Below are 26,724 nucleotides of genomic sequence, written 5' to 3' on the forward strand. Positions count from 1 at the left end.
CCCAATAAAAAAAAATTGTGTTTCTTGGGTGCATAATATACATACCTATAGTACGGCCTGCAAGAGTTTTACTGCAGAGGAGGCTTACGCAATAATGGCATCTGAGTCAGATTCAGCAAAGTAGAATGACCCCACTTTTCTGGCATTATCCTCTTCATCAAAAGGCATCCAAGGACTGCCACTTGAGGGGACCCCGCTTCATCTGATGCTCAGTGGATTACCCTAGAAAATTTCAGACCCCAGTTCCCTGACTTTACTGGAAACAATTTAATTCAGCAGGGCTCAGAGGGGACTTTTTAAAGTTATGTTTTTTTTCCCAGATGATTGGATTGCCCACATTGTTACCCAAGCTATCGTATCTACTCGGGTATAAGCCGACCCGAGTATAAGCAGAGGCATCTAATTCTACCACAAAAATTTTTTCAAAATTGGGTGCCTCGAGTATAAGCCTAGCTAGACTAGGTTAAAAAAAAACAAACCACAATACTCACCTCCCAGCCGGCACCTGTGTCCCCAACCACAGCGCTTACTTGGGGACAGCAGGGGAATTCAAAGCCGAGCAGAGAGATGATAGCGGGGAGAATTACATAGTAGATTGCCACACCGCCGGGGAGACCATGGCGCCAGGGACACAGACGCCAGCTGGGGGGTGAGAATTGTGGTTTGGTTTTTTTACCTAGTCTAGCTAGGCTTATACTCGATGCACCTAATTTTCCCATTTTACTCAAAATTTCAGCTGAGAAAACCCCTGGTGCAAGTTTTGCAAAACCCCACAAATGGACCCATCAAAAATCGCAACATTTTGGGGCAATGAATTATGTATGGAGCTAGTAAAGAAGCCGAGCACTGGGGCCTACTGGAGCATGAATCCTTTATAACACACCCGATGATTCCACATGGCTATGTCCAGGACACGTTCTGAAGCAAGCATAGAATCCCTGCATTATGACAATACGCGGCACCCACCCAGCGGTGACCCCAATTATGATCGCGGCTGGTAATAGAGCCTTTTATTGCTAAGTTTGCCCTGGCATACACCCCTAAGAAAAACATTTCTGTAGATGAGTCTACATTTCAAATGGAGGCTTCAATTCCACCAGTACCCGCTCAGTAAGAGGGCACAGTCTGGCATAAAAATGTACAAGTTGTGCGAGAGTACCTCAGGGTACGCCCAGAAGTTCCGTATTTATGAAAGGAAGGACACTAAAATTGAGCTCCCAAAATGCCCCCCTTCCTGGGAATTATAGAAAAAATTGTATGGGAATTGGCGCAGCCACTGCTAGACTGGGTGACCACCTGTACCTAGATGATTACACCAATGTTCCCCTATTGCAGACACTCACTGCCAGAAATACTGTGGCATGTGGCACCGTTACAAAAAACAGAAAAACTTCCCTTAGTCGCTCCTTGGCTAAATTCTCAGAAGGGGTGAGAGACGGGCACTAAGTATAAGGACAAGAGGGATACTCTTATAGTGAGCACAATATACGGCCACAGCAGTACCCCCTGCCCAGTACAGAGACCCCCAAGCCTGACTGTACAATTGGTACAGAAAGGGTTAACCTGTCTGATCAAGTACTCAGGCTGTACAATGGCATGCAGAAAACAAGGGTGTGGTACAAAAAACTGGCGGTGTAGGTCATACAGGTGGCAGGATATAATGCCAACATGCCATGTGTAGGCCATTCTTCCCTGAATTCCAGGAGGTCACCAAGGCCCTAATATTTGGGGACCAGGAAGGGGAGGCTCAGTATTCCTGGACGTGCGGGCACACATATTGTACCCGGGCAGCACTTTCCGAGTGAAATTCCTTTGATTGGTAAAAAACGGTGCAGAGTCTGTTATAAATGAGGGAGGACAGACACGGGGACAATGGGGAACACCTCGTGGGGGGCTTCTTCTCCTGTTGCCCCTGGCAAAAAATAAAAATCTGAGGCTAAAGTTACTTATAACTGGAGGAATTCATTTTTGGTTCATAAACCAAATGTTTAAAAAAGAAAAAAATCACAAAACACTGTAGGGTCAGACCGCTTCCGACACCCTGCATGAATTCTGAGGGCTCTCATTTCCAAAATAGGGTCACAGATGTACTGATGCATCAGGGGCTGCAAACACCATGGCATCTGATCAGGATTACTGCAAAATCTGCATTCCAAAAGCCAAATAGCGCCCCCTCTGTTCTGAGCCCGCCGCGTGCCCGAACAGCAGGTTACGCCCACATATGGGGCACTGCTGCAGGATCCGGGTCATACACTCTGAGTTTTGTTTCTCTGCTATCATAAAAAAATGGTTTTAGATTAAAATCTGCAAAAAAAAAAAAAAAAGGTAATAACTTCTGATGCAATTTTAATTCTTGTGAAAGCTCTCCCCCCTCCCCTCACAGCGGACTCCACCGCTAATCGCGGTACGACACTCCCGTTATAGGCCTGTTCATGGACTCCTCTGCCCCCTCCCCTCACAGCGGACTCTACCACTAATCACGGTACGACACTCCCGTTATAGGCCTGTTCATGGACTCCTCTGCCCCCTCCCCTCACAGCGGACTCTACCACTAATCGCAGTACAATACTCCCGTTATAGGCCTGTTCATGGACTCCTCTGCCCCCTCCCCTCACAGCGGACTCTACCGCTAATCACGGTACGACACTCCTGCTGCAGGCCTGTTCATGGACTCCTCTCCCCCCTCCCAGCGGACTCTACCGCTAATTGCGGTACGACACTCCCGCTGCAGGCCTGTTCATTGACAACTATTTGCTGGTGTGTCTTTGGTTACATTCACACAGGTAGGATATCGGGCCGAGAAGCGCAACCTGGTACTGCGCTCAGCAACCGGCCTTTTACATGCAAAGGCGCCTCACTTCACTTTGGTGGAATTGCGATCCGATGCTCCCCTACCCTCACAGCTGCCGCACATCTCCTCTCCCTCCTCCCCTCATGGCCGCGGATCTCCTCTCCCTCCTCCCCTCCCCTCATGGCCGCGGATCTCCTCTCCCTCCTCCCCACATGGCCGCGGATCTTCTCTTTCCTCCTCCCCTCCCCTCCCCTCATGGCCGCGGTTCTCCTCTCCCTCCTCCCCTCCCCTCATGGCCGCAGATCTCCCCTCCCTCCTCCCCTCCCCTCCCCTCATGGCCGCAGATCTCCTCTCTCCCCTCACGGCTGCTGCGGATCTCCTCTCCCTCCTCCCCTCATGGCCGCGGATCTCCTCTTTCAGCCGCCTGCACACGGGCGGAAATCCCACCGCGGGATTTCCGCCACTGAAAGTTTGCATAGGAGTGCATTACAATACGCACTCCTATGGAGACGGACGCGGTTTGGCCGCGCGAAATCTCACGCGGCAAACAAACCGCGGCATGTCCTATTTTTGTGCGGGGCTTGCACTCACCCGGCCGCCGGCTCCGGTCTGCGCATGCGCCGGCTGCACCGCAGCCGGCACATGAAAGAGCCGGGGCCGCCAGGCGTGGGTGAGTACACGCTCGTCCCTGCAGGCTCTCGGGTCGGGTCCCGCGGCAAGAATTCTCGCTGCCAGATCCGACCCGCTCGTGTGCAGGCGGCCTTCCTCCTCCCCTCCCCTCATGGCCGCGGATCTCCCCTCACGGCTGCTGCGGATCTCCCCTCACGGCTGCTGCGGATCTCCTCTCCCTCCTCCCCTCCCCTCATGGCCGCGGATTTCCTCTTTCCTCCCCCCCACTCACGGCTGCCGCGGATCTCCTCTCTTTTCCCTCCTCCCACTGCAGGGTGGATGAGGGCGGGTAAACACAGACGCGCCGTCAGTGCGGGTCACGTGACGCGGTGTCGTCATCAGCCTCGGTCTGTAGGAAGTGGTCGGCCGCGCTGGAGACATCCGCGCTCTCAGCTGTGTGAGCGGCCGCCGCTTGTGCGGGATGCTGAGCCCCAGAGACGCCATGTTCCTGCCTCTCAGTGACCCGGCCTGCGTCCTCGTCCTTCTGGTGAGTGGCCGCCGCCTGCAGCTCGTTCTCCCCGGTAACCGAGCGGCTGTGCGGGGTTTGGTGGCCGGGCAGCTGCGGGTGCAGTGCGGCCTGTGCGGGGTCGTGGTGGGCGGCCTGCGGCGGGCTGGTGTCAGCCCCGCACTATGTCCAGCATCGCCGGCAGCCCGTCCGCTCCCGGCCAACCAGCGGCCGGCTGTCTGCACTGCTGTCTGCATGTGATTGGCTGAGAACCCGGAACTGATGCACGCCGGCTCTGCGCCCTGTGTGCCCGGCGGGACCCGGACGACGAGCTCTGTGCCTGCCCGGCGGCAGGGGGAGTCCTGGGGGGTCTGCAGAGTGAGGGGGGCCTGCTGCCTGATAGGGGGCGTCACACCTGTGTGATACAGAGGGAGCCCTGGGGGGTCTGCAGAGTGAGGGGGGCTGCTGCTTGATAGGGGGCGTCACACCTGTGTGATACAGAGGCTGCTGGGGGAGTCCTGAGGGGGCTGCTGCCTGATAGGGGGCGTCGCACCTGTGTGATACAGAGGGAGTCCTGGTGGGGTCTGCAGAGTGAGGGGTCTACTGCCTGATAGGGGGCGTCACACCTGTGTGATACAGAGGCTGCTGGGGGAGCCCTGGGGGGGCTGCAGAGTGAGGGGGCTGCTGCCTGATAGGGGGCGTCACACCTGTGTGATATAGAGGCTGCTGGGGGAGCCCTGGGGGGGCTGCAGAGTGAGGGGGCTGCTGCCTGATAGGGGGTGTCACACCTGTGTGATATAGAGGCTGCTGGGGGAGCCCTGGGGGGGGCTGCAGAGTGAGGGGGCTGCTGCCTGATAGGGGGCGTCACACCTGTGTGATATAGAGGCAGCAGGGGAGCCCTGGGGGGTCTGCAGAGTGAGGGGGGCTGCTCTCTGATAGGGGGCATCACACCTGTGTGATACAGAGGCTGCTGGGGGAGCCCTGGGGGGTCTGCAGAGTGAAGGGGGCTGCTCTCTGATGGGGGGCTGTCACCCCTGTGTGATACAGAGGCAGCTGGGAAAGTGCTGCCGTCTCTGCACCCTGGTAACCGTGGCTGGGGGTTGGGCTGATGGCGGGGCTGTCCGCAGTGTTTCTGCCAGGGCTGCGGAGTGCAGACTGCCTCTTCTGCCATTATGGTCTGACTAGACAAGTGCATAGTCACAAAACGGATCTGCGAGGCGGACGCCTTTCTGCGGAGACTGCGCGCTTCTGCTGTGCATCGGGGAGACGGCGCATCGGCTGCAGAATCTCCGTCAGGAAGTCGCCGGGTTCTTATATTTGTTCCATGATGCGGTTTTACATCCCGCTATTATGATCTGCATCCAGCGGAATCCACCTGAGGATCCATCCCTCATAGATCCCACGCCCCGCGGGAGTATTAGGAGTATGCTACATGGAACGGCGCCCCGGTGTGCGGGGGAGGCGCCTGGGGGGCGCACGCAGTGCCCATGTGGTCCTGTGCATAAAGCTTTGGGCGCGGTTTACACGTGCAGCGACTACACGCAGTATGTGCGAGGTACATACGGGTTGTGCGGTGAACTCACTGGGTTCTGCCCTGTATGTTCATGGTCTGAGTCTGCCAAGTGTCGGCGCCTCCATCCACACGTATCAGCCGACCTCGTGGTGCAGGTTATGTACCGCGCTACGTGAATTAGTCCTGCGCACTCCGCTCACCAGATATGGAGGTCCTACAAGGGCCATTGTATCCCCCTTAAGGGCCACAAATTATTCTACTTCTGTGCTGCCACTTTCAAAGAGCCGTACCCGGCTGAGGGGTGCGGGCACGCAGGCAATATTCCCCAGAATCGGACAGCTAGCCCCCATCCGCGTGCGCTGGCTTGTGCTCTGACCGGTACGCCGTGTAACACAGCGGTAGCGGGTCTTATAATCGGCCATGAATAGCGGATATTGATGTGAGTTGTGCAGCTCCTTCATGGCCTGTGTGCGTGTACCGTAAGGCTGCTCACACCAGATGCTTCAACCGCGATTGGCGCGGCGTCCTGAATGCCGCCATTGATTTAAATGATGCCTCGCAGACAAGCATTTGAACGCGGCACTTCCATTTCCACCCTTTTCAGTGCGGTCTGCTCTATCTTCGCTCGTTTTAGTAGCGCCTCCTCACCCAGCAGAGCGATGGGGTGAAAAACAGTCAAATGCTGCAACAGGCGGTCAAGAATGCAGCGCTGAAGTGCCACCATTTCTGAACGGCAGTGCGAGAGCGGCCTCCGTTACGTGTTTTTCCCGCAGCTGTGGCGTTGCGGCCCCCTCACTAGAATGCGTTTGCGCAAACAATGATTTCAGTTTTTTTCGTGTGCATTTCACACACGGGGGGAGAAAAGCCGCGTGCGCTACGTGTTCAGACACTTGTGCTCAGCGGGCCCCATAAGTGTGACAGAGGCGCTCAGTGCGGGCGAATGTGCCGCTTAATTCTCTGAAGAAGCACATGGACCTCGTGGGCTAACTAGGCTTTTACATCGGGGTGCGGTGGTGTGCACCCTGCGCAGAAAGTACAGTACAATGCGGCGCTGCGCCCACATCTGCCTCCTTCACAGCACAGATATATCGGGGTACTGGTTTCGCCTGCGCTCATGTGAAGCGGCCCTTGGAGTCTTATTTTGTGTGGTGTTGGTAGAAAAGTGCCAACTCTGACTCCGGCTACCGGCACACGGGCGAGCGCGATATTTGGCCGAGATCTGACTGATGCCACGCTCGTGAATCTACCACTTACCCACGGATGCAAGGCCAGTTTCAGGCAAACACGCCTCCCATCTGAGACGTTCCGATCCCCTCGCACGAGTTTCATGTGCGATACAGGAAACCTTGCGTGTATGTTGCGTGGCCTCTGCATGCCGTGCGATCTATTAACCCTTTCCAATCCTCTGTCTGACGTCTAAAGACATTCTGATTGAAGGCTGTACAGCTCCGATGTCGGAAGACGTCTGGCAGGGTATTCTTACTGTAGATTACTGGCCACTCTGTTGTCAGGGGCCTCTCTAGCATGTGACATACTGCAGTACTGGCTCCAGCCAGCAGATGGCGCCATTGTATAATGACAGAAAGAGAAAGCCCCCTAGGAAACTCTGAATCCAAAATTGGATTGCAAAGGGTTAAAGGTCAGATTGAAGTCGCTGGGCGTCACGTTCCGAGGAGCGTGCAGCGATTAGCTCTATATCGTGTCGATGGGCTTCATGTTCGTGTGTCTCAGTGCACACATCTCGCGGTGGGTTCTCAGCCGTGTGAACGCGGCCTTATAACAAGCGATACACAATCAGATCAGATGTGATCCGTGGAGGAGGATCTGATGGCGGCCGTACTACTTCTAGAACACAATGTATTGAAGATGGAGAATTTAGGAAGCCATGCTCTGACACTGTACTCCAATAAATAGATCTAAATGCCTTATTTCCCGTAGCGGTGATGAGGCCGGATGTTCCTGCCTTCCTGCAGTAAGTGGATCCCTGACACACGGGGCTTGTACGTCGGAGGTTTGGCTCACGGACTCACCAGCCTGTTTTTCTTGCTGGAACCATATTGGAGTTCACCGTGTATCCCCATCCCTGCATTGTGAGGCCTCCTCCTCGCAGCCGTATGCATTTATATGTTCGCCCGTACGCCCCATATAATCGCGTGAATGAAGGTTTGACCCGATCGAGTCCACAAAATGTATGTGTGTATTTCACACCATTCACACAGAAGCGATAGAAACCAACCATAAAATGCTCAGAATTCCCAATTAAGCTTAATTAGGGCGCGTGGTCGTCTTTTCCCGGTGTTGTACGCAGGGTAACTCCCACCCTCCTTTTCCACCTGCCATAGGATTCTATAGGAGCTTGCTGTGTAGCACGTTGAAGGATAGGGCCAGACCCATCTCTTCGGGCCCCGTATGAACAAGATGTCTGAAAACAATCCTATTGGTCCAATTATTTTCCTCACACGGCAAAAAATGGTTCGCCCGAATGAACCCACTGAAATGCGTTGCTTTGTCTGATTTTTCTTTTTAAACACATTAACGCGCCTCTGTAAATACAGTCATCTGAATAAGCCCTCGGAGCCGGAACTGCTCCATTCCCCCCCCCCCCCCCCTCACTGATCTAGCCATACAGAAACTTGTCTTTGCGGATCGGGACGGGCATCGTCTCTCCTTAAGGAGAGCACCCAGAAGGGGTGAGGAGACCTATAAGGTCATGCATGCTCCTCTGGGTAATATATGCAAATAAGGAAGATGGAACCATGCATGCTCCTCTGGGTAATGCTGCCATCCAGTAGGTGGCGCTGCAGCAGAATTTCTCCATCTCCCTTATTAACATGCTTTTGCATAACAAGTCTTTTTTATGTGATCCTTTGATACACTGGGTATACTAGAGCATTGTCTGTCAATAATAGGCTTAATAGTCAATCCGTGGTGCACAGCCATGGCAGGCCTGGGGACCTCTTATTAGGCTGCCATGGTAACCCATTGGCTGACAGCCCCCTCCCTTTGTCTGCTTACTTAGATGCTGCAGTCGCTATTGACCATGGCATCCATGGTGTCTATATGAGCAGTAGCCACCATAGCGGGGGCCTGGCTTTCAGTTGCCCCCAGGCTCCTGTGGTGGTCCCGCAGGCACTGCTTCAGTGCCTATGCCTTCTGTGATGTACATGAATGTCAGTTTACATTACCTAAAGGCTTTCTATGATGTCCATGTACTCGATTTTGCCAAAAGAGGAGTTGGCCCCCTCATTATTATTACACTGTACTGGAAGGTGTGCTATAGGCCGTTTCCGGATGTTGGATCAGCGCTGATGTCTTCCAATGAGAAGTGAAGGGATGTGCTGCCGCTCTGTTTAGTATTCATCATTCACTACACGTCCATCTCCAGAGATTCAAGCTTCAGAGCTGGGAGTTCTGTAGAAACTGGGTAAGAATACAAGGAGAGAACAACAGAAAGGACACCATTGTGGGCATTTACTATAGGCTGCCTGGACAAGCAGAAGATATGGAGGAACTCTTTTTACATCAGATGGCCAAGCTCTCAAAGAAGCCCAACGTAGTGATCATGGGAGATTTTACCCATCCAGACATTTGTTGGGAATCTCTCAGGTAATAGTAATGGATCCAACAAATTCTTATCCGCTCTTACTGACAACTTTATCCTCCAGAAGGTAGAAGAGAAAACAAGGGGATCTGCTATCTCGGACCTCTTAAGGCACCTTGAGGGTATATTTAGATGCCAAAGATATATGTTCCAGAAACTTCTGCACATTTGTCTAAATCGGATTTGGGGAAATCCTTGCCCAGCCGGCCCATTCTTCAGAAATATCAGCAATAAACCTGCTGCATCCGAGCAACAAAGATAATCCTTTCTTTACATAGGCAATAAACATAAGGCCAGACTTAGGCCGGCTGCACGCGAGCGTGACGGGCTCCGCCGCGGAATATTCCGCGGCGAAGCCCGTCACGGCGCCCCCCCCCCCCCCCCCCAGAGACCCCATACTTACCAGCCGATCCGGCGTTTTCGCTCCCGCATGACGCTTACGCGGCTAGCTGCGTCATGTGACGCGGCGGCGGGAAAGCGTTTTCATGCTATCTTCCGCTGTGTTACAGCGGGAGATAGCGTGAACGGACGGCTTCCATTGACTGCAATGGAAGCTGTCAGCGCGTACACCCGCGGCAAATAAAGCATGCCGTGGGTGAGGACGGGAGATTTCACGGTGCGGAATTCCGCACCGTGTGCCCTGAGCTATTAGGTTCAATAGAACCTAATAGCTGCGGGCAACGCAGCGGATTTTCGCCACGAATTACACGGCGGAAATCCGTTCGTGAGAAGGAGGCCTTACAGCGGTGAGCGTGAGATCAGTCAAAGTAGTCAATGTTAGAACTTTCAACTGAAAGCTGTGGGGAAAACTCCGCCATCCTCTGTGACAGCATTGGCAGGGGATTCCTTCATCCTCATGGAGAATCCCTTTAAATCTCACACAATGTTATTGCCTGTGTGAAACTGGCCTAAAGGATCTATGTACAGGGTGATGATTAAAGTAGGTGTTCAGTACTGCAGGGATGCCAGTGCAGGAGGGAACCAAGCCCTTAGGTTCTACTGTCTGCTTTGCCAACCGCATCCATGGGGCCAGTTTGCTGGGATCAGAGCTAGCTCCAGTCATGGCAGCTGATGCAGGAGTCCGGTTCAGTTTTAAAGTGCTAACGACCACTTGTCCGTCAATCCATGTATGGGTTACATGCAGAGCTTGACAGCATCTGTGATATTAGTTACCGGCTCTTAACGCCTCCCCCTTATCACATGACTATGATGTCATCCTTTATCCTCCTCCTGCACAGAATGAGGAATTATGGGCAGACTACATCCCCCACAAACCCCCATGGCCTCAGTTGCTATGGATACAGCAGTACTCAGTCTGGCAGTTTGTATCTGGTTGTGAGACCGCTGGATACCTGTGTGAAGACTCCAATAAACGACACCTCACAAATGTCCACATCTATAACTGGCCGTGCATATTGACCAACAACATTAAAGCATCATCCTTCACTGCTATCATGTCATCTCAAGTGCTAATGCTGCCAACACCCCTCCAGGCTTCGTCCAATCGTCAACCGTTGTCCAGTGGTGAAACAAACCGTCGCTGTCATGCAAACATGTCACTGCAGATGGTTCAACGCCGCTGTGAAGCTAATGCAGCTTGCATGACACAGCGACAAGTCAGGATTTCACCTCCGCCACCTGCTGAAGTTTGTAAATTGCGTGCAGCTCATATGCGAAAGCTACGAGCCAACATGTCTCCTCAGCCACCAGCTGAAGATTGTAAATCACATGCAGCCCATATGCCAAAGCAACATAGCAGAGCTGTGTGCTTGTGGTGTGCATGTAGCAGAGCTGTGTGGTGCAACCAGAAGCACTGATAATTTCCTAATAATTACTAGAACACGCCTACTGAGGACATTGCAGAGCGCAAGCGTCATATATATGCGGCGGTTTGTGAAAACACCTTGGTGGTTGCTAAGGAGTCAAAGCATGCATTGTTTAGTCGTCTTTTGTAGGTCTGTGGGATCTGACTTTCCTGCGGACGATGTGAGACGTTGCACTGTGACACTACGCAAGCACCGTATGAAAGCACCCAGCAGTGCTGGATGTACATATAATGGTGCAGGACCTGGTCCACAGTCCCTGTCAAGTCCAAACAGACGTAGGCACCAGTAAAGGCCTTTATTAATCTTCACAACTTTTGACTCGCTCAGGAGCCTTTTTTAAGTGGAACCTGTCACCCCCTATACACCTCCTGTACACTAACCTATAGTGCTTATAGCATAGGTGGCGCTGAGCCCGTTGATGTGACTTTTGTACTCGCTGGGCTCTGTTCCCATGCCATCATCCTGGGAAGTCCTTGCATGCGCATGTCATAGAGAACCATGAAGTGCATACGGACAACGAAGAGTCATACTGATGGAGCGCTGACTCCCCTGGGTGACGATGGGAATGGGTGGCCCTGCAAGTATAAACCTGACACCCCCGGGCTCAACGGATCCTATCTATAAGCTCTATGGGTTAGTGACCGATTCTGCTGCAGAAGGGCTCCAGAGGCGGCTGTAACGTTGCAGGAGTTAATAAAGGAGTTTACCGGTGGAGCGCTGCCAGGACTTATGTTTCCTGTGAGGTATTTATTTTGGCTTTAGAAATAAGTTACATCCTTGACTAGAAGGAACACCAAACCGTAAAAGACAGCCATTAGTAACGAAGAGTAGCATCAAGTTACTACTACTGTATCTTGGCTGTAACCACTATCCCTGTAAGGCCTCATTCACACGGATGCATATAATACTGCGAAGAGTCGGCTACCGACGCTTATGGCAGTGAGTGGTCTGCGCATGATGGCGGATCTCGCACGTGGTCATGCACAGTCTGACTCTTGTCATATATCCCCCGCTCTCTCATAGCGGTGTGGCGTACATATCGTCGCCCATATGCAATGTATTGCGTACGGACAGCTTTGCATACGCTACCTATGCAAAAGAACAGGTGAAACGCGCTGAAGGAGCACATGCTGCCATCTTTTTCACATGCGTATCCACACACTAATGTGAACAGATCAATGAAAGGCCATGTATTTTCTGTGACTCCATTCGCCACATATCATGCGGCCACGCATTGTATGCGCAATATGTGGCGAGTGAGCCCTTAATGTGTATGTGATACGGTAGTTACAATGTATCTGCTTCCACGGGGGGAACCACACAGCGGCCCTCCTCTGACAATACTACAGGAAGCACCATAGCTTCACTGGCGGATCCCATCTGCTTCTACGCACCTCCGGGCATGTCGCCTGCAGCTCTTCAATGGTGGCAGTGCGGTGTTTGAGTCACGGGCGGTCCGGCATGTTGCCCCATCTTGTTGGAAAAAGCTGTACGTTCTTCCTGTTGGTGGTGTTTGTAAAGCTGTTCAATGATGGGCGGATAAACCGTGGAGTTTGCGGTAGATTCAAAGAAAATAGGGTCCATTTTTCGTGCTCCTCTGACGGCACACAAAACGCCAATTTCCGGTAGTCAGGTTGGGATTCTCGGTAGCCCAGTAACTTCTGTAAATTCACTTGACCTGATAAGTCAAACCACACTTTGTTCAATTAAATAAATGGGGGGGGGGGGGGGGGAAGGGGAAGAGACTTGAAAAAGTGTAAATGTTTATAAATGCCCGTATTACTGCCCCATCTACCCACCGAGGGGCACCAATAGAATCTGATCAGACAAAATAAAAGCATGGATTTTTTTTTAAGCAAATCTTTTTAAACATTTTTTAGTAATTTTTTTTTACCCCTTTAGAAGTAAAATGGTTCAGTAACCTTCTAAGCATCTTAGGAAACACCCCGAGTCCTTCCGCCACCTACTTCTTAACATGAAGAGGTTATCAAGCAGTATAAATGGCAGCCCTAGACACAGGAGTACTTGGCTTTACAGAATAAGCTGCTGTGTGAATGAGGAAAACCGCCTTCTGCTTATCATAACCTATATTCTGCATTTATCACCATTTTCCAATCTGCAGTCTATCTCTCATTCTCTAAACTGGTGGGAGGAGCCTGTTTATGCCATCGTCTATATACTGCACATATTTGGCTCTGTCTGTGACAGACCTGTAGGACAGTGTACAATACAGCAGTGCAGAGCAGTTGAAATGTGAAGAGATAGCAGTAAAAAACTACATATTTGTGTCTCTGCTTCTGTCTCCCTCCCCCCCCTTCCCCTCTGCTCTCATAGATTTCAGTGAGCAGGATAACTCAATTCTCTTCCTACACTTACTGTCTGTCCCAAGTAACTGATAACAGGCAGTGGATAGCAAGTTATTAGGAAGGGAGACCCCTAGTGGTCAACACTTAAGAGCACAGTTTATTTACCAAAAAAAAGTTAAATGTTTCCTAGTTTCACATTGGTTATTATATAAGCACAAGTTTTTTGTCTTTTGTGTGAGAGCGGCCTAAGGCCTCATGTCCACGGGGAAAATCAGGCCCGCTCCGGATTCTCCATGGAGAATCCGTAGCGGGTCCCTCCTGCCCCGCGGACATGAGCGCTTAAAATAAATAAGAATGAACTCACCTCTCGCCCGCTCCGGATCCTTCTTTCGCCGCGGCGTCATCTTCTCTGCGTCGCGGCCGGATTTTCTTTCTTCGGCCCGGCGGATGCGCAGGATGACGTCGGTGACGTGCCCCGCGCATGCGCCGGCCCGAAGAAAAAAGATCCGGCCGCGACTGAGAAAAGATGGCGCCGCGGCGAAGGGAAGAACCGGAGCGGGTGAGTAAATTCCGATTTTTGTCTCCCGCGGATCCGGACGGCTTCCATAGGCTTCAATAGAAGCCCGCGGGAGCCGTCCCCGCGGGAGACCCGCACGAAAATGGAGCATGGTCCAGATTTTTTCATGCTCCATTTTTTAAAAAATCACTTATTGACCATCCGCGGGTATTTATCTACCCGCAGGGGGTCAATGCATCCCTATGGGGTGCGGATCCGCGGGCAGGAGAAGAGTTAAAATCCGCTGCGGATTTTAATTCTTCTTTTGCCCGTGGACATGAGGCCTTAAGAATATAACTTTTGGTATTTTAAGTGACCCGTGTTTCGATCACAGTGAAAGCAATAAAAAGGAACTTCCAAGAACAGTAATAGAATTAGACTGTTTTCACGCTGCTCTGTAAAATGTATAGACTATACGCCCCCCTCACACTGCAGCGTGCCCCTCGTATGGCGATGTGGGCCGAAAAATAGTTATGGCTTTTAAACAGCGTAGATGAAGAAAAATCAGTGAATTAACAAATTGGGTTAACAAATGCAAAATGGCGTGCGCTTACATCGTCTGTAGGGTGTGAGGGCTCTACATGTGCTGCACACCCTACAGATGATGTGATGGATGTGTATTTAGCGTTAGGTAGTTGAGGTAAAGTTAGATGGCGCCCTTAAGGGGGTTGAGTGGTTAGCAGCAGCCATGGTGGCGGGTATCGGCAATAACCCTGATTTTGGCCTCCAGATCACTTAAGGGCCATTTACACGGAGTGATTATCACTCTGAACGGTTTAGATGCCTGCGCTCCCGTGTAAACGCCTGCAGCGGCTGAATGAGAAATGTTCGGTTTCTGCATGCAGCGCGCCGTTTAGTGTACACAGCACTGGGGGTTGTATTCTCTGCGTATGATGCACGCAGATACGTCTGCATGAAGCTGCCCATACAATGGCCTCCACGTCTGCTGTTTTAGTACACAGCGCAACCGAATCTTGATACCTGGCAGTGAAAGTTCAGCGGATTGTAGACTGTCCCTGCAGAGTGGAGCAGCCCGCAGTCCGGGATGGTGGGAAGCGGTTTCTGTAACTTCCGTTCACTTCTCTGGGAGTTGCAGAGGAGGTCGGGGCGTCCCATAAGCACGGCCACTCTGAGGGCGTCTCTTGCCAGACGAGCTTTTCTATGTCCGGTATGTTGGTGTATATATTATATATACGTTACGGAGAAGCGATGGATGTCCTGTCATCGGACAGCCTGCAGACCTTCTGGTATAGCCAGGACTTGTGGGGTGACACTCCGGCTGTAGAACAGCAGACCGGTGTCTAATGTACCAAACCGATCGAACTGTCTGTCGTAGCATGATGAACGCCGTTACAAAGGAAACTCCTCAATATATGACTGGAGTGTTTGGTACTCGGGGCGATGCATGTCTGCCCAAGTGTGGGGAGAGGCTGCGCATCGCTATAGCACATGTCCACACACCCTTTCTGTCCTATCTTCAAAGTGCTTGTTCCTCCTCTTTCTCCTCAGCTATATTATACCCGTGTCCCCAGGTCTAGAAGCTTCCGGACAATGGGACCCCTGTTCCTGCAGGGCGTCTGGGTCCAGAAGCTTCCGGACAATGGGACCCCTGTTCCTGCAGGGCGTCTGGGTCCAGAAGCTTCCGGACAATGGGACCCCTGTTCCTGCAGGGCGTCTGGGTCCAGAAGCTTCCGGACAATGGGACCCCTGTTCCTGCAGGGCGTCTGGGTCCAGAAGCTTCCGGACAATGGGACCCCTGTTCCTGCAGGGCGTCTGGGTCCAGAAGCTTCCGGACAATGGGACCCCTGTTCCTGCAGGGCGTCTGGGTCCAGAAGCTTCCGGACAATGGGACCCCTGTTCCTGCAGGGCGTCTGGGTCCAGAAGCTTCCGGACAATGGGACCCCTGTTCCTGCGGGGCGTCGGGGTCCAGAAGCTTCCGGACAATGGGACCCCTGTTCCTGCGGGGCGTCGGGGTCCAGAAGCTTCCGGACAATGGGACCCCTGTTCCTGCGGTTCCCCATTGTCATTGCTCTCTGCTTGGTTCTCTAGATCAGACCGCGCTGTTGCACTTCTCCTCTGATGTAACGTCTTTGTCTTACAGGCGGCATGGGCGTGCACTCCAGCAAAAGGGGACATCCTCAATTTAGAAAGTGGCAATATAGATGACATTTTAGGTAAGTGATTTGGCGAGAAATGTTCTGGTTCTCGCTGTAAAACATGATCTTTTGCTTCACCTCTAGTAGTGGGGGGATGTTCAAACTTCAGATTTATGCTAATTAAATCTGAATTATAGATTAAGAAATTAATTATGCCCCATAGCCATACATCTTAAGAAGCTCAGTGACTGGAGGCGTCGCGGGCCGGGGATCGCTCCTGCCGCCATTCACAGTAAACAGATGAAATACGGTTTACACCAGCCAAGTATCTAAAACCCAAAACAATTAAAGGATAGTGGAGGAATTGCTCGTCGGTCGTTGCAGTCATTTACACTGAATGATTATCGTTCCAACGATCCAGCGAGTGTGAAAAGGCCCTGAGTTATGATAATAGGAGAGGGATGAGGGACGGTGGGAGTGCACTTCTCATATATGCCTGCATGCACCCCTGGTAGTCGGCGCTCGGTCTGTGAGCGTGGCTCTTCTCTTCCGCTGCTGCTCGTGTGTGCACTGCCTGGAGGAGAGGGTCCCGCTCGCAGACAGGGGGGGCATCGTGGGGTTGGGGAGCTGTACATCCCCAGACTGCATGTTCCTGTTAGCGCCATTACTTAGTTTACTGTGCTTACCAGAAGTGACAAGTTTCCTTGTAGCCCCCGGGTGTTTTGCTACTCCCTGGGGTTAAAGTCACAGGCTGCTGCAGCCAGTTGCAGGGCTTAGAGCTCAAGCTGCAGCAGCTTGTCAGCATAGATCAGGCGAGAAGAACGGCATCATGGTGCTGGGGAGCAGAGTATGTAGAACGGGTTAAATCTGACAACCCCTTTACCAATGCAGGCTTTATGTGTTAATCTTGTACCACTTAACCCTTTCCAATCCAATGTCTGCCGTCGTCCAACATTAAGATTTCCCTACATAGTTCTGATGCTAATATAAAGGACACCGAAAATAAAATCTTTGCAGTTCTCACACCGCTCAGTAAGACTGACAATGGTCTGATACTTTGTAGCAGCCCTCTCCTTCTCATCAGGGGCAGGAGTACACGGAGAGGTGCCCACCTACTGTATACAGCAGGGGCCGCAGCTTACCTGCTCCCTCCCTGTCACAGAGCATTCCTGGAACACTCTCCCATAGAAGTCACTGGGTCCCCTCCAGTCCATCATGTTAAGCACCTCTAAGAAGGGTCTGATCACACAGCGCCGACTAAATATGGATTTTGCTGTGAATGTTCCGCACAGAGTTCACACTTTGGAATCCCCAGTATTTCCTCAACAAACAGAACGTGTTGCAGACTTTCATACTCGCAGTGTGACCATCTTCTGCTACAGTTTAGTAGGGACGAAACCTATAAATGAGAGCTTTGGCATGCAGTCAACTCATCTGTAAAAAGGATTTTCCTTGCTTCTAAAAGGGGGGGGGGGGGGGTGAGGCCAATCGGGCTTTCCAGGTTCTCGTCTGGGTCGCTAAGACGCCTCTGATCAGTCACACACAGAACTTTGTGATCGGTAGGATTGTGTGGCGTTTTGGAGGGCATTACCACAATTGGCAATACATTTATCTGTGGCTTTAGAAAAGGAAGCGGACAGCAGTGATGTACACCCATGCTGGTAGGTAAGTAGGCATGAAGGCCAGTGTGGCGCTCGGCGGCACTGGGTGGCTTGTGCCCGAACACTCCAGCGCATGTCGCCGGAAGCGGGAACAGCAAATGGGGAGCAAACTGCATTCCCCAGACCAGCGGGACAGTGCTTTCAAATGTTAAAGGGGGTATTTCAGAGAGATGGATATTAGTCCACCAGAATATATTATACAAGTTAGATCAAGTAAAATGGTAATAAAAAATGAGCCTAAAATGTTTCAAACGGTTGAAATGATGATTTTTTTTAAATTCTATATTACGCAGCTAAAATGGTTGAGCAGTTCCACCATCGTGAACCCATCCTGAGAGCCTCAGGCTGGCAGGCGGCTTCTGTAGCCACGTGCAGACGAGAAAACAGAAAACGTTTCACTAATTGGTTTTAATTAGTAAATAAAATCTACATGTAAATGATAACATTCGTCTTAAAGGACGTCTGTCCAAACTGCAGGCCTCACGTTATAGCTCCACCCATATGTACAGTCACTGCTAGCTCCGCCCACTGGACTGTTCAGCTCAGAATGTGCAGAGATATAAATGAATAAAGCACAAGTTCTACTGTTTTCCCCATACCGTTGTTTATCAGTCCGCCCGGCCGCTCCGGCTCTGTAACATCGTGCCGCAGTGAATACAGCATGTTTGAGGTTCCCTTTAAGAGCGGCAGCTGGTTGTCGTCTTGAGACTCCCTCATTACCTGAGGTCTAGCAGGCTGTAGGTCTGTCCCGGCCCGCCGGGGTCGGTGCCCGGTGAGCGCTGCTGCTTCACATGCTGTATAACCACTTACCTCTCATGTCTTTCTCTCTCGTTGCAGGTAATACAGACGTCGCTTTAGTTAATTTTTATGCTGACTGGTATGTTTCCTATTTTCCGTCTGCTGTTTGTGCTTCACTTCATATACATTTGTTGTAAATCATCAATAATGCTGTTATGTATATAAAGGGGAAGATCTGTGGGTGAAGGTTATCCGTCGTGTACTACACATGTGACCTTCGGCCTCGCTCACGCTGAACGCTGTCGGAGCTTCCCATTGTCTCCCATGGAGCCTCTCAGCCAGCCGCTCCATCCTGCTGCTTCCGTTCTATTTGGGGGGTTTAGCGCACCCCATCAATGATGAGGTATTCCGCACTCGGCTGCCGGCCGCAGCTCCCTGTGTGAGGGAGGATGTAGCCTCATGGCTGCCAGTACATATACACTGCTATATCTTCCTAGCTGCTGATACATGTAATGTCACATATCTTACAGCTCCTGGTCACAACCCTGTTATAGCGGGTGAAAATGGTTCCAAAACTACCTTAATTCTTTGCTTGGCGCAGCCATATGGGGCGTATTTGTTTAATTACTTGTGCATGTTTTTGTTTTTTTTTTAAAGAAAATGTTAGCAGCATTTTGGGGTACTTGTACTACTAATTAGCATCCAGTTTTATGGGGGGGGCTGATATACAAATGTATCCATTGTCTTTTGTGTTTGTCAAATATGCAGCACAAATGGCGACTTTATTTTGCAGGTCATTATGATAGCATCCGTACCAAGTTATATACGTTTGTGTCGGTGCGTGCACAGACCCCCTAACATTATTTTATTTTGTTAGCTGACTTGTAGTTTTTGATACCATTTTGGGGTACATATGCCTTTTTTTTATTTTTTAACCTCCAGTTCCATGGAGTTGGATGAACAGATCCCAGCATTGTCGTGCTTTTCTCCCCACAAACTGTGTTCTATGTGTGGGATAAAGAATATGCTTTACCTTCTAAGGAAACGCGTCGCCGGTTTCGTGCCGCATGACCTCACCGCAGATCCGCCCGTTTGGCGCTTGTATATTTTTATTCTGAAACACAGCAGCATTTTAAATGGCCGACTTGGGCAGAGAAAACCCGAGATCTGTGCGTTGTGAGGTGCACAAACATGAACTCCGTTCTTCTGAATGGAGGCTTGCACATGAGTGGCCTCTGCATTCCTCAGGACACGTCCTCCATTGTTTACAGCAGGCCAGGAAAACGCATCGCGCAACAAGTGCAATCTGTGTTTATTGCGTGTAAAAATGGTGACCAAAAAAGGCGCCCGAAAATAACGGTTGCATGACGGAGAGCGTTTACTTGTATTACCTGCTTTATTCCCCAAAAATTAGAAAAATGATTTTCCATCTTATGACCTTAAGATTAATAATTTATTATAAATCAATTTTAATTATAAACTGCTCCATTAACTTGAGAACAAGCCGAAGGGGAAAGTTCTAACCTAATTAGAAGCAAAGCAATGATATTTTTATTTTTGCTCACATGGTAAGCCTAAATTAGCCATAGTTGGAGTTCCCCTCAATTCCCACTGTTAGACCTCATGTCCACGGGTGGATCGGAGTCCGACCCTGCCGGAGCCGAGGACCCTGCTTATCCTTGTTTAAACTCCTGCTTACCGTGGAATCTGCAGACCCGTCTGCAGACGGGCCGCAGATCGAACGGCTTCCATTGACTTTTTAAAGGACTCCATTGGGAAGCCGTCCGTGCAGGAACTGAACTGAAATGGGACACCAAAAGGTCTGCAAACACAAATCCACATGCTTTAATTCATGTGCGGACGCCTGTGCTTCCCTATGGGTGGCTTGATCTGCAAATCAGATCTGATATTGCTTATCACCACAGGTGATGGTGTGAGCACAGTTACTCTGCCCATAGTATTAGTATGTCCGATTGAGTGACCCTCTTACCGTCACCAATTTAGTACATCATAGAAAAGGACTTTTTTTTTCTATACGGCCAAACAATTTTCATGATTACTCATGTTATTTGTGACACTGCCACCTAATCTCTTATATAGCCTGTGCTATACTGCTATAGGTACCCTGCACATGGCCTGGGGCCCGGACGTAGCTCACAGAAGTGGGTCGGCTTTAACCTTTGCGTACAGATTATTCCTTAAATCCCACCCATTACATGGGGTCTACAACAGAAGCTGTGTGCCTCAGATGGGAACACATGCCTGACGCCAGCATCTTACTTTAAAAACTTTGTTGCGGACTTTTCAGTGACGTACAGTGATATTTGTGCTTTCATTTCCCGAAGTCTTTCTCTCTTGTAATCTAGTGACCTATGAGACTGTATCCGTCTGAAAGTATCGGGTTTTGCTTTAGAATGTAAAGTTCCTGATTTTTACACTGGTGATTTGTAATTCCTACTCGTTTGGTTTCTTAGGTGCAGATTCAGTCAGATGCTTCACCCCATATTTGAGGAAGCTTCAAATATTATTAAAGAAGAATATCCTGATAGAAATAAAGTTGTCTTTGCCCGAGTGGACTGTGACCAACACTGTAAGTAGCCTCTTCAGCAGATTGCACTGTGTGCCATTAATCAGCTAGGGACGTACTGAGCTGTGATGGAAGCTATTACACATGCTATAATATTGTACGGTGGTGATGTCTCGGTGAGTCGGCTCCTCTCTGAGAACTCGCTGCCAGTCGGCTTTTCTGGTGACTGAAGCTTTGACACTCTTCCTATTTCTCCTGTAGCCCTTTGCAGTATCTCTCTGCTTTGGTTACTAAAGTGGGGGTATCTAAGATAGGTGATATGTCTGATCAGTGGGGGTCTCACCATGAAGACCCTCACTGATCCTGAGAACAGGGGTCCCATGTCCCCGTCTTTTTGCCACGATGGGGTCTTTATTCATTTCAATGGGTCTGACTGATATTTTCAATCGCTTGTACTCTATTTCCAGCAGTCCTATTGAAAATGAATGTAAGGGCACCCCACATGTGCAACCGCGGTTCAATCCTGTTTTCACTGCAGGGGACCCCTGTTCTTGCAGTTGGAGTGGGCCTCGGCAGGGAGATCCCCACCAATAAGACTTTTTTTTTTTTTATATCCCCTAATCCTAGTTGATTCGGATACAACTCTTTCAATGTTATGCACCTGCTTTACATGGTTTGAGTGTTGCTCAGTTGTGGTCAACCTAGTAACAGAATATGTTAGGCCGAAAAAAGACATCTGTCCATACAATTTAGCCGATTACCCCGAGGATCCAAAGAGGAAGGCAGAAGCTGTTTATAACGGCTTTTGCCTTCTCGTTTACATTCCTACGTAGCAGTCACTGAGCACTATGTGGAGAATCGCGTGACCACTGGTGAACCCTGGCGTGTCAGTTTCGGGGTCTTAGTAGACCCCTGACCAACTCTGATAGTTGTCATTGTCACTCTAGGGTAATGTTTTTTTTTTTCCCTGTAACTGGGGCTCCGATGGATTACAGTAAAAAAAAAAAAACATGAAATAATGAATAAAATTTCAAAACAAATTTAAAGTTAAAAAAAGACAGAATAAATTAATGGTGGTTAGAGCGCCCCCTTTTTTTCAAAATGTTTCCACAATTTTGGCCACTAGTGTAGAAGCCTTGTCTCCCATGCCTGGGAGAGCATGTGCTTGGCCGTTGAATGACAACTAGACACTTGCTCTAACAGTGGGGGCTGAAGAAACCACGGATTCCCAGTGTCTAACCTTTACCCTCGGTCAGCCATCGGACCCCCATGATGTGATCGTGGGATCGTGATTGGTTGCTATGGCAAACAGAGGCTTGAATATCGCCTACGGGTCTGCCAGCTACGGTGGTCTGAGGCTCAGCCTCTGAGCTCAGTCGGTTTTCTAATACAATGCTGCTATAGTTAGTGGAGTAGAGTATTAGACTGATAAAAGATGTTGATATTCAGGTCCCCTAGTGGGACCAAAATAAAAAGTATAAAATAACAAAACCCTGGCTTATCCCCCTTTACGATGTAAAAAGTGAAAGAAAGATCACAAATGTGGTATCGCTGTGTTTGTAATGACCCAGTGAAAAGTTAGTACATTATTTAACCCGCACTGTGCACGCCATGGAAAAAAATACAAAAAACATGGTGAAGATGGCTAGCCTTGCAAAAAACAGAATAGAAAGTGATCAAAATGTCGCCTGGATCAACATGTGGTATTGACAGTCGCAGCGGCCTACAGCATTAATGTAACTATTAATACCGCACGGTGAAAGCTTTTTTAAAAAATAATAAAAAACATTCCAGAATTGCAGATTTTGCTGATCTTGGCTCTAGAAATAAAATAAAAAGCAATGAAAATGTTATAGTTTCCCAAAAACTGAATAGATGAAGACTGGAGATTATCTAGTAAACAGACCCTCATAGAAAAACGGCAAACGCTCTGGCTCCTGCAATGCAGGGACACAAAAGCAAATAATTAAGTGGGGTTGTTTTCTGTACAAAAATGGCAAACCTAAAAAAACTAAACTTCGTGTTGCAGAAATCGTGCTGCCCAAGAGAATGGCGCGATCACATAACTTATTCTGCACACCGAAAGACGTAAAAATGAAATCTAAAAGACAAATGATAGAGCCCCTCCCCCAATCCCCCTGAAGAAAATAAGCTACATAACACATATGTACCCAAAAATACTGCCATTAGATAATATAACTTGTCCCGCACAACGCACGACCTCATACGGCTATATTGATGGAGAAATTAAAAAGTTCTGGTTCCTGGAATGTGATAAGAGACTGAAAGACGCACACCGGCTCTGTCACACAGGGGTTAAAAATGTCAAGTTTAATGTATAATGATGTATATAGCGCCAACACTTCCATATTTAGTCAGTACTTGTAAGCGACGAACAGTGAAGACCAATAATGGTATGATTTGCACCCTGTCAGGTTTTCGGGGTTCTTCTGCTTTTGGTTTACAAACAGAGATGAAATCCTGCCGTGTGCGAGTGCGCTGTGAGTTACTGCGCTGCCGGCAAAATACAGACGCATCACTAGTCGTCTACATCCTCCAGCACTAAGGCCTCGTGTCCACTAGGAAATTTGGGCCCGCGTGGATTCTCCATGCAGAATCCTGCAGCGGGTCCCTCCTTTCCCGTGGACATGAGGCCTGAAAATTGTTTTTGTTTCTTTTTTGTTTTTTTTAACCTGTCCAGATGCAGGGTGTCTCCCCTCTGTCGCGGCCAGATCTTCTTTCTTCGGCCCGGCGGATGTGCTCGGCACGCCGGAAGCGTGCTGCGCGCATGCGCTATGTACTTTTTTTTAACTCCTGCTCTCCCACACCGCAGTGCAGAAATTCAGCTGCGGGTGTGCCGCGAATACAGACGGCTTCCATAGGCTTCTATGGAAGCCTGCGGGAGCCGTCCGCGCAGGAGACCCGCAGAAAATGGAGCATGCTGCGGGTGACTTCCCGCCCGTGCGATCCACGCGGCAGGGAAAATTGACATCCGCAGGTATTTACTTACCTGCGGGTGTCCAATGCATCCCTATGGCCGCAGAAAATGCGTGCGGGACACCCGCTTGGATTTCCTAATTCTATTTGTCCAGTGGACATGAGGCCTAAGTGTCCATGTGGCGGGACGGAATATCGCGAGTGATATTCCAATGCGGGGAGCACTAATGTCACCGCGATTTTCTGCAATGAACCTGTATTAACCATGGGTTCACTTCAAAAAATTGCGGCATGCAGCAATTTTTAGATGTGAGCAGAAAATCCCCACTCGTGTACATTGGGCTGTGCTTTCCATAGTTATCCTATATAAAGCGTGTCATTCGTGCTCCGCGTACGATTTACTGCTGCGGATCGCGCTATGACAAATCGCTCGTGGACAGCCAGCCTCAAACACTGGAAAAATCTCTAATTCTCAGTTTGATGTGCAAACTGTCTTGTAGACTTATAACCTTTCTACTTTCCTTGTAGCGGACATAGCACAGAGATACCGGATAAGCAAGTACCCCACATTAAAGCTGTTTAGGAATGGGATGATGATGAAGAGGGAGTATAGAGGTCAGCGCTCAGTGACGGCCATCGCAGACTACATCCGACAACAAAAAAGCGATCCAATACGGACAGTTGGAGATCTAGAGGAACTGAAAACCATAGATGTGAGTATTCTGCAAGTGAATGTCGTATTCTGCATCTGCTTTCAAATTACATGGGTTAAGCGACCCTCTTATTGAGATTGATGGCGATGGGTGTGGATAGAAGTCGTGCCGTCGTTTCTCTTGCCCAGATGTAGGACTTTGCATTTCTCCTTGTTAAATACCATTCTGTTAGTCGTCGCCCACTGTGAAGCTTTTCTAGATCTTTTTGAATATTCTCTCTTCCCTAGTGTTAGCTATCCCTCCTAGCTTTGTGTCATCAGCAAATGTGATCAGTTTCCCATCAATTCCCTCCTCCAGATCATTTATAACAATGTTGACCAACACTGGGCCCAGGACAGAGCCTTGTGGTACCCTACTGGATACATTCTTCCACTTGGATGTGCAGCCACTTATGACCACTCTGAGTACGATCACTCAGCCAGTTGGGAATCTACCTAACAGTTGTCTTAACCCCCTATTTAGTCATTTTTTTTCAATAAAGATGGTGTGGGATACTTTGTCCAATGCTTTACTAAAGTCAAGATATAGTGTATCTCCTGCATTTTCCTGATCAGTCCATTTGGTGATTCTCTCATAGAAGGAAATTTGATTCGTCTGGCATGACTTGTTTGTTACAAACCAATGCTGGCTCCAAGCATTTGCATAAATGCAGTTAAATAATTTGTTCAAATATCTTTCCTGGTATAGAGGTCAGGCTCACAGGCCTGTAGTTTCCTGGATCCACCTTCTTCCCTTTTTTGAAGATAAGGACAACATTTGCCCTTGTCCGTATGATTGGGGGCACGGCAATATCGTGGGTATAGCTGATGTCACTAGGAGGCGACACTAAGCAAAGAAAGAGTCCCTCCTACCAGCTATACACCACCTTCAGACATTGAACTAAATCAGTTCTAGCTTAGTGTCTGCAGGAGGCAGATGTCTTAGTTAGGTCTTCAGAAAAAGACAAAGATTGTGGGAAAATGGGGAGGCAGATCTCTCCCTGACTTCCCTGTCCTTCCCACGGGGAGGGCAAGCAGTACAGTATATCTGTCATGCTGTTGTGCCCAACCCACAGAAGAAAAAAGAGGCACGATCATGCCCGTGTGCAGTATATCGCTGCCTGCCCGCTATAGGGTTCCCCACTCTGGAGCAACTCCCATCCTTCATGACGGCGAATGTGGTGGGGAACACTGTTGGAGAGGGAACCATACCTCGAAGAGGCTCAGCCTGTGGTAAAGAAAGTGTCTGTAAAGAGCGCCGACTAAGATTGTCTGGCACTCGATCCAATGACAGCGCTTGCTTTGCTGGAGGCGGGGTATTCAAAGCCCCGTCACCAGAAAGAAGCTAAGATGTCAGAGTGGAGCACACTGCAGCTTGCCGCAGCGCCGCCGGGGAACATCGCAAGGCATCGGGACGCCGCAGACCAGTTGAGGATTGATTTTATTTTTAATGCAGGTCAGCTAGGGCTTTTTTTGGGGGGGGGGGGGGGGGGCGGGCTTATATTTCAAGCCTCCCCCAAAAATCGGGGTAGGTCTTATTATTGGGGAAGCACTGTTTGCAGACACGCCGGCAGATGGTAAAACTATGTGACACTCCTGTGACTCTGTGCTTATTGCCACCTCTATGTAATCCTCTTGTTTTATTACAGCGCAGTAAAAGAACAATAATTGGTTTTTTCGAAACCATGGAGTCTGACAACTACCGAACGTTTGAAAAAGTATCGAACATTTTACATGATGATTGTGTATTTATTGCGGCTGTGGGGTAAGTGATGTGCAGTCCAGGATCCTAACTGTATGTATACTTCTGTGGCTGTATGTATAGAGTTATGATACATTGCTCCTTTGTTTGCTCCCCTTAGAGAGGTTTCCAAGCCAGAGAGGTTCAGTGGTGACAACGTCATCTACAGGCCCTTAGGAGTAAGTATCACTCTAGTGTCTCATTCAAAAGTCTTGTTTGTGCATATGGAATGAACGCTCCTCCGATCCGTTCCTGTTTGAGTAAATCTGATTTCACACTTTTTTGGCCTCCGTTTAATGTATATGTTAGGAAAGACTCCAGACATGGCATCTGTCGCAGCCTCCGGTTTAATGCACAGCAGTGGCATCTGCCACCCAATCAACAGATTTCTTGGGAGCTTTTTTTTCATGATGGATCTCTTAAATGTATTCCACTATAACCTGGAAGTCACGGATTTATTAAGTGGATGCGGAAGGGCTTAAACATGTGTGTGCTTGTTCCATTTTGCATCCCTGATTTTCACAGCCGCAAAACGGAATAAGACCATTGATGTCATTGGTTTACTTTTCACTGTTGGGATTCTCATGTGTTAATTCTATGCCCAAGACAAAATAGGACTTCGCCTA

General features: G+C 49.6%; 1 protein-coding gene across 1 annotated transcript in view; it reads left to right on the top strand.

The window, feature by feature from the left end:
• The first annotated feature begins 3,785 nt into the window (after positions 1-3,785).
• Positions 3,786-26,724, top strand: part of ERP44 (endoplasmic reticulum protein 44) — a 42,731-nt gene continuing 19,792 nt past the window's right edge. The window contains exons 1-7 of the mRNA XM_066585280.1: positions 3,786-3,947; positions 15,809-15,881; positions 18,302-18,341; positions 20,677-20,792; positions 24,195-24,379; positions 26,007-26,122; positions 26,220-26,277. Of these exons, the coding sequence (XP_066441377.1) occupies positions 3,882-3,947; positions 15,809-15,881; positions 18,302-18,341; positions 20,677-20,792; positions 24,195-24,379; positions 26,007-26,122; positions 26,220-26,277 (654 nt within the window). The 5' untranslated portion in view covers positions 3,786-3,881. The remainder of the gene's footprint in view (positions 3,948-15,808; positions 15,882-18,301; positions 18,342-20,676; positions 20,793-24,194; positions 24,380-26,006; positions 26,123-26,219; positions 26,278-26,724) is intronic.

The sequence above is a fragment of the Eleutherodactylus coqui genome, chromosome 12, assembly GCF_035609145.1.
Source record: "Eleutherodactylus coqui strain aEleCoq1 chromosome 12, aEleCoq1.hap1, whole genome shotgun sequence".
In the NCBI taxonomy this organism is placed as follows: domain Eukaryota; kingdom Metazoa; phylum Chordata; class Amphibia; order Anura; family Eleutherodactylidae; genus Eleutherodactylus; species Eleutherodactylus coqui.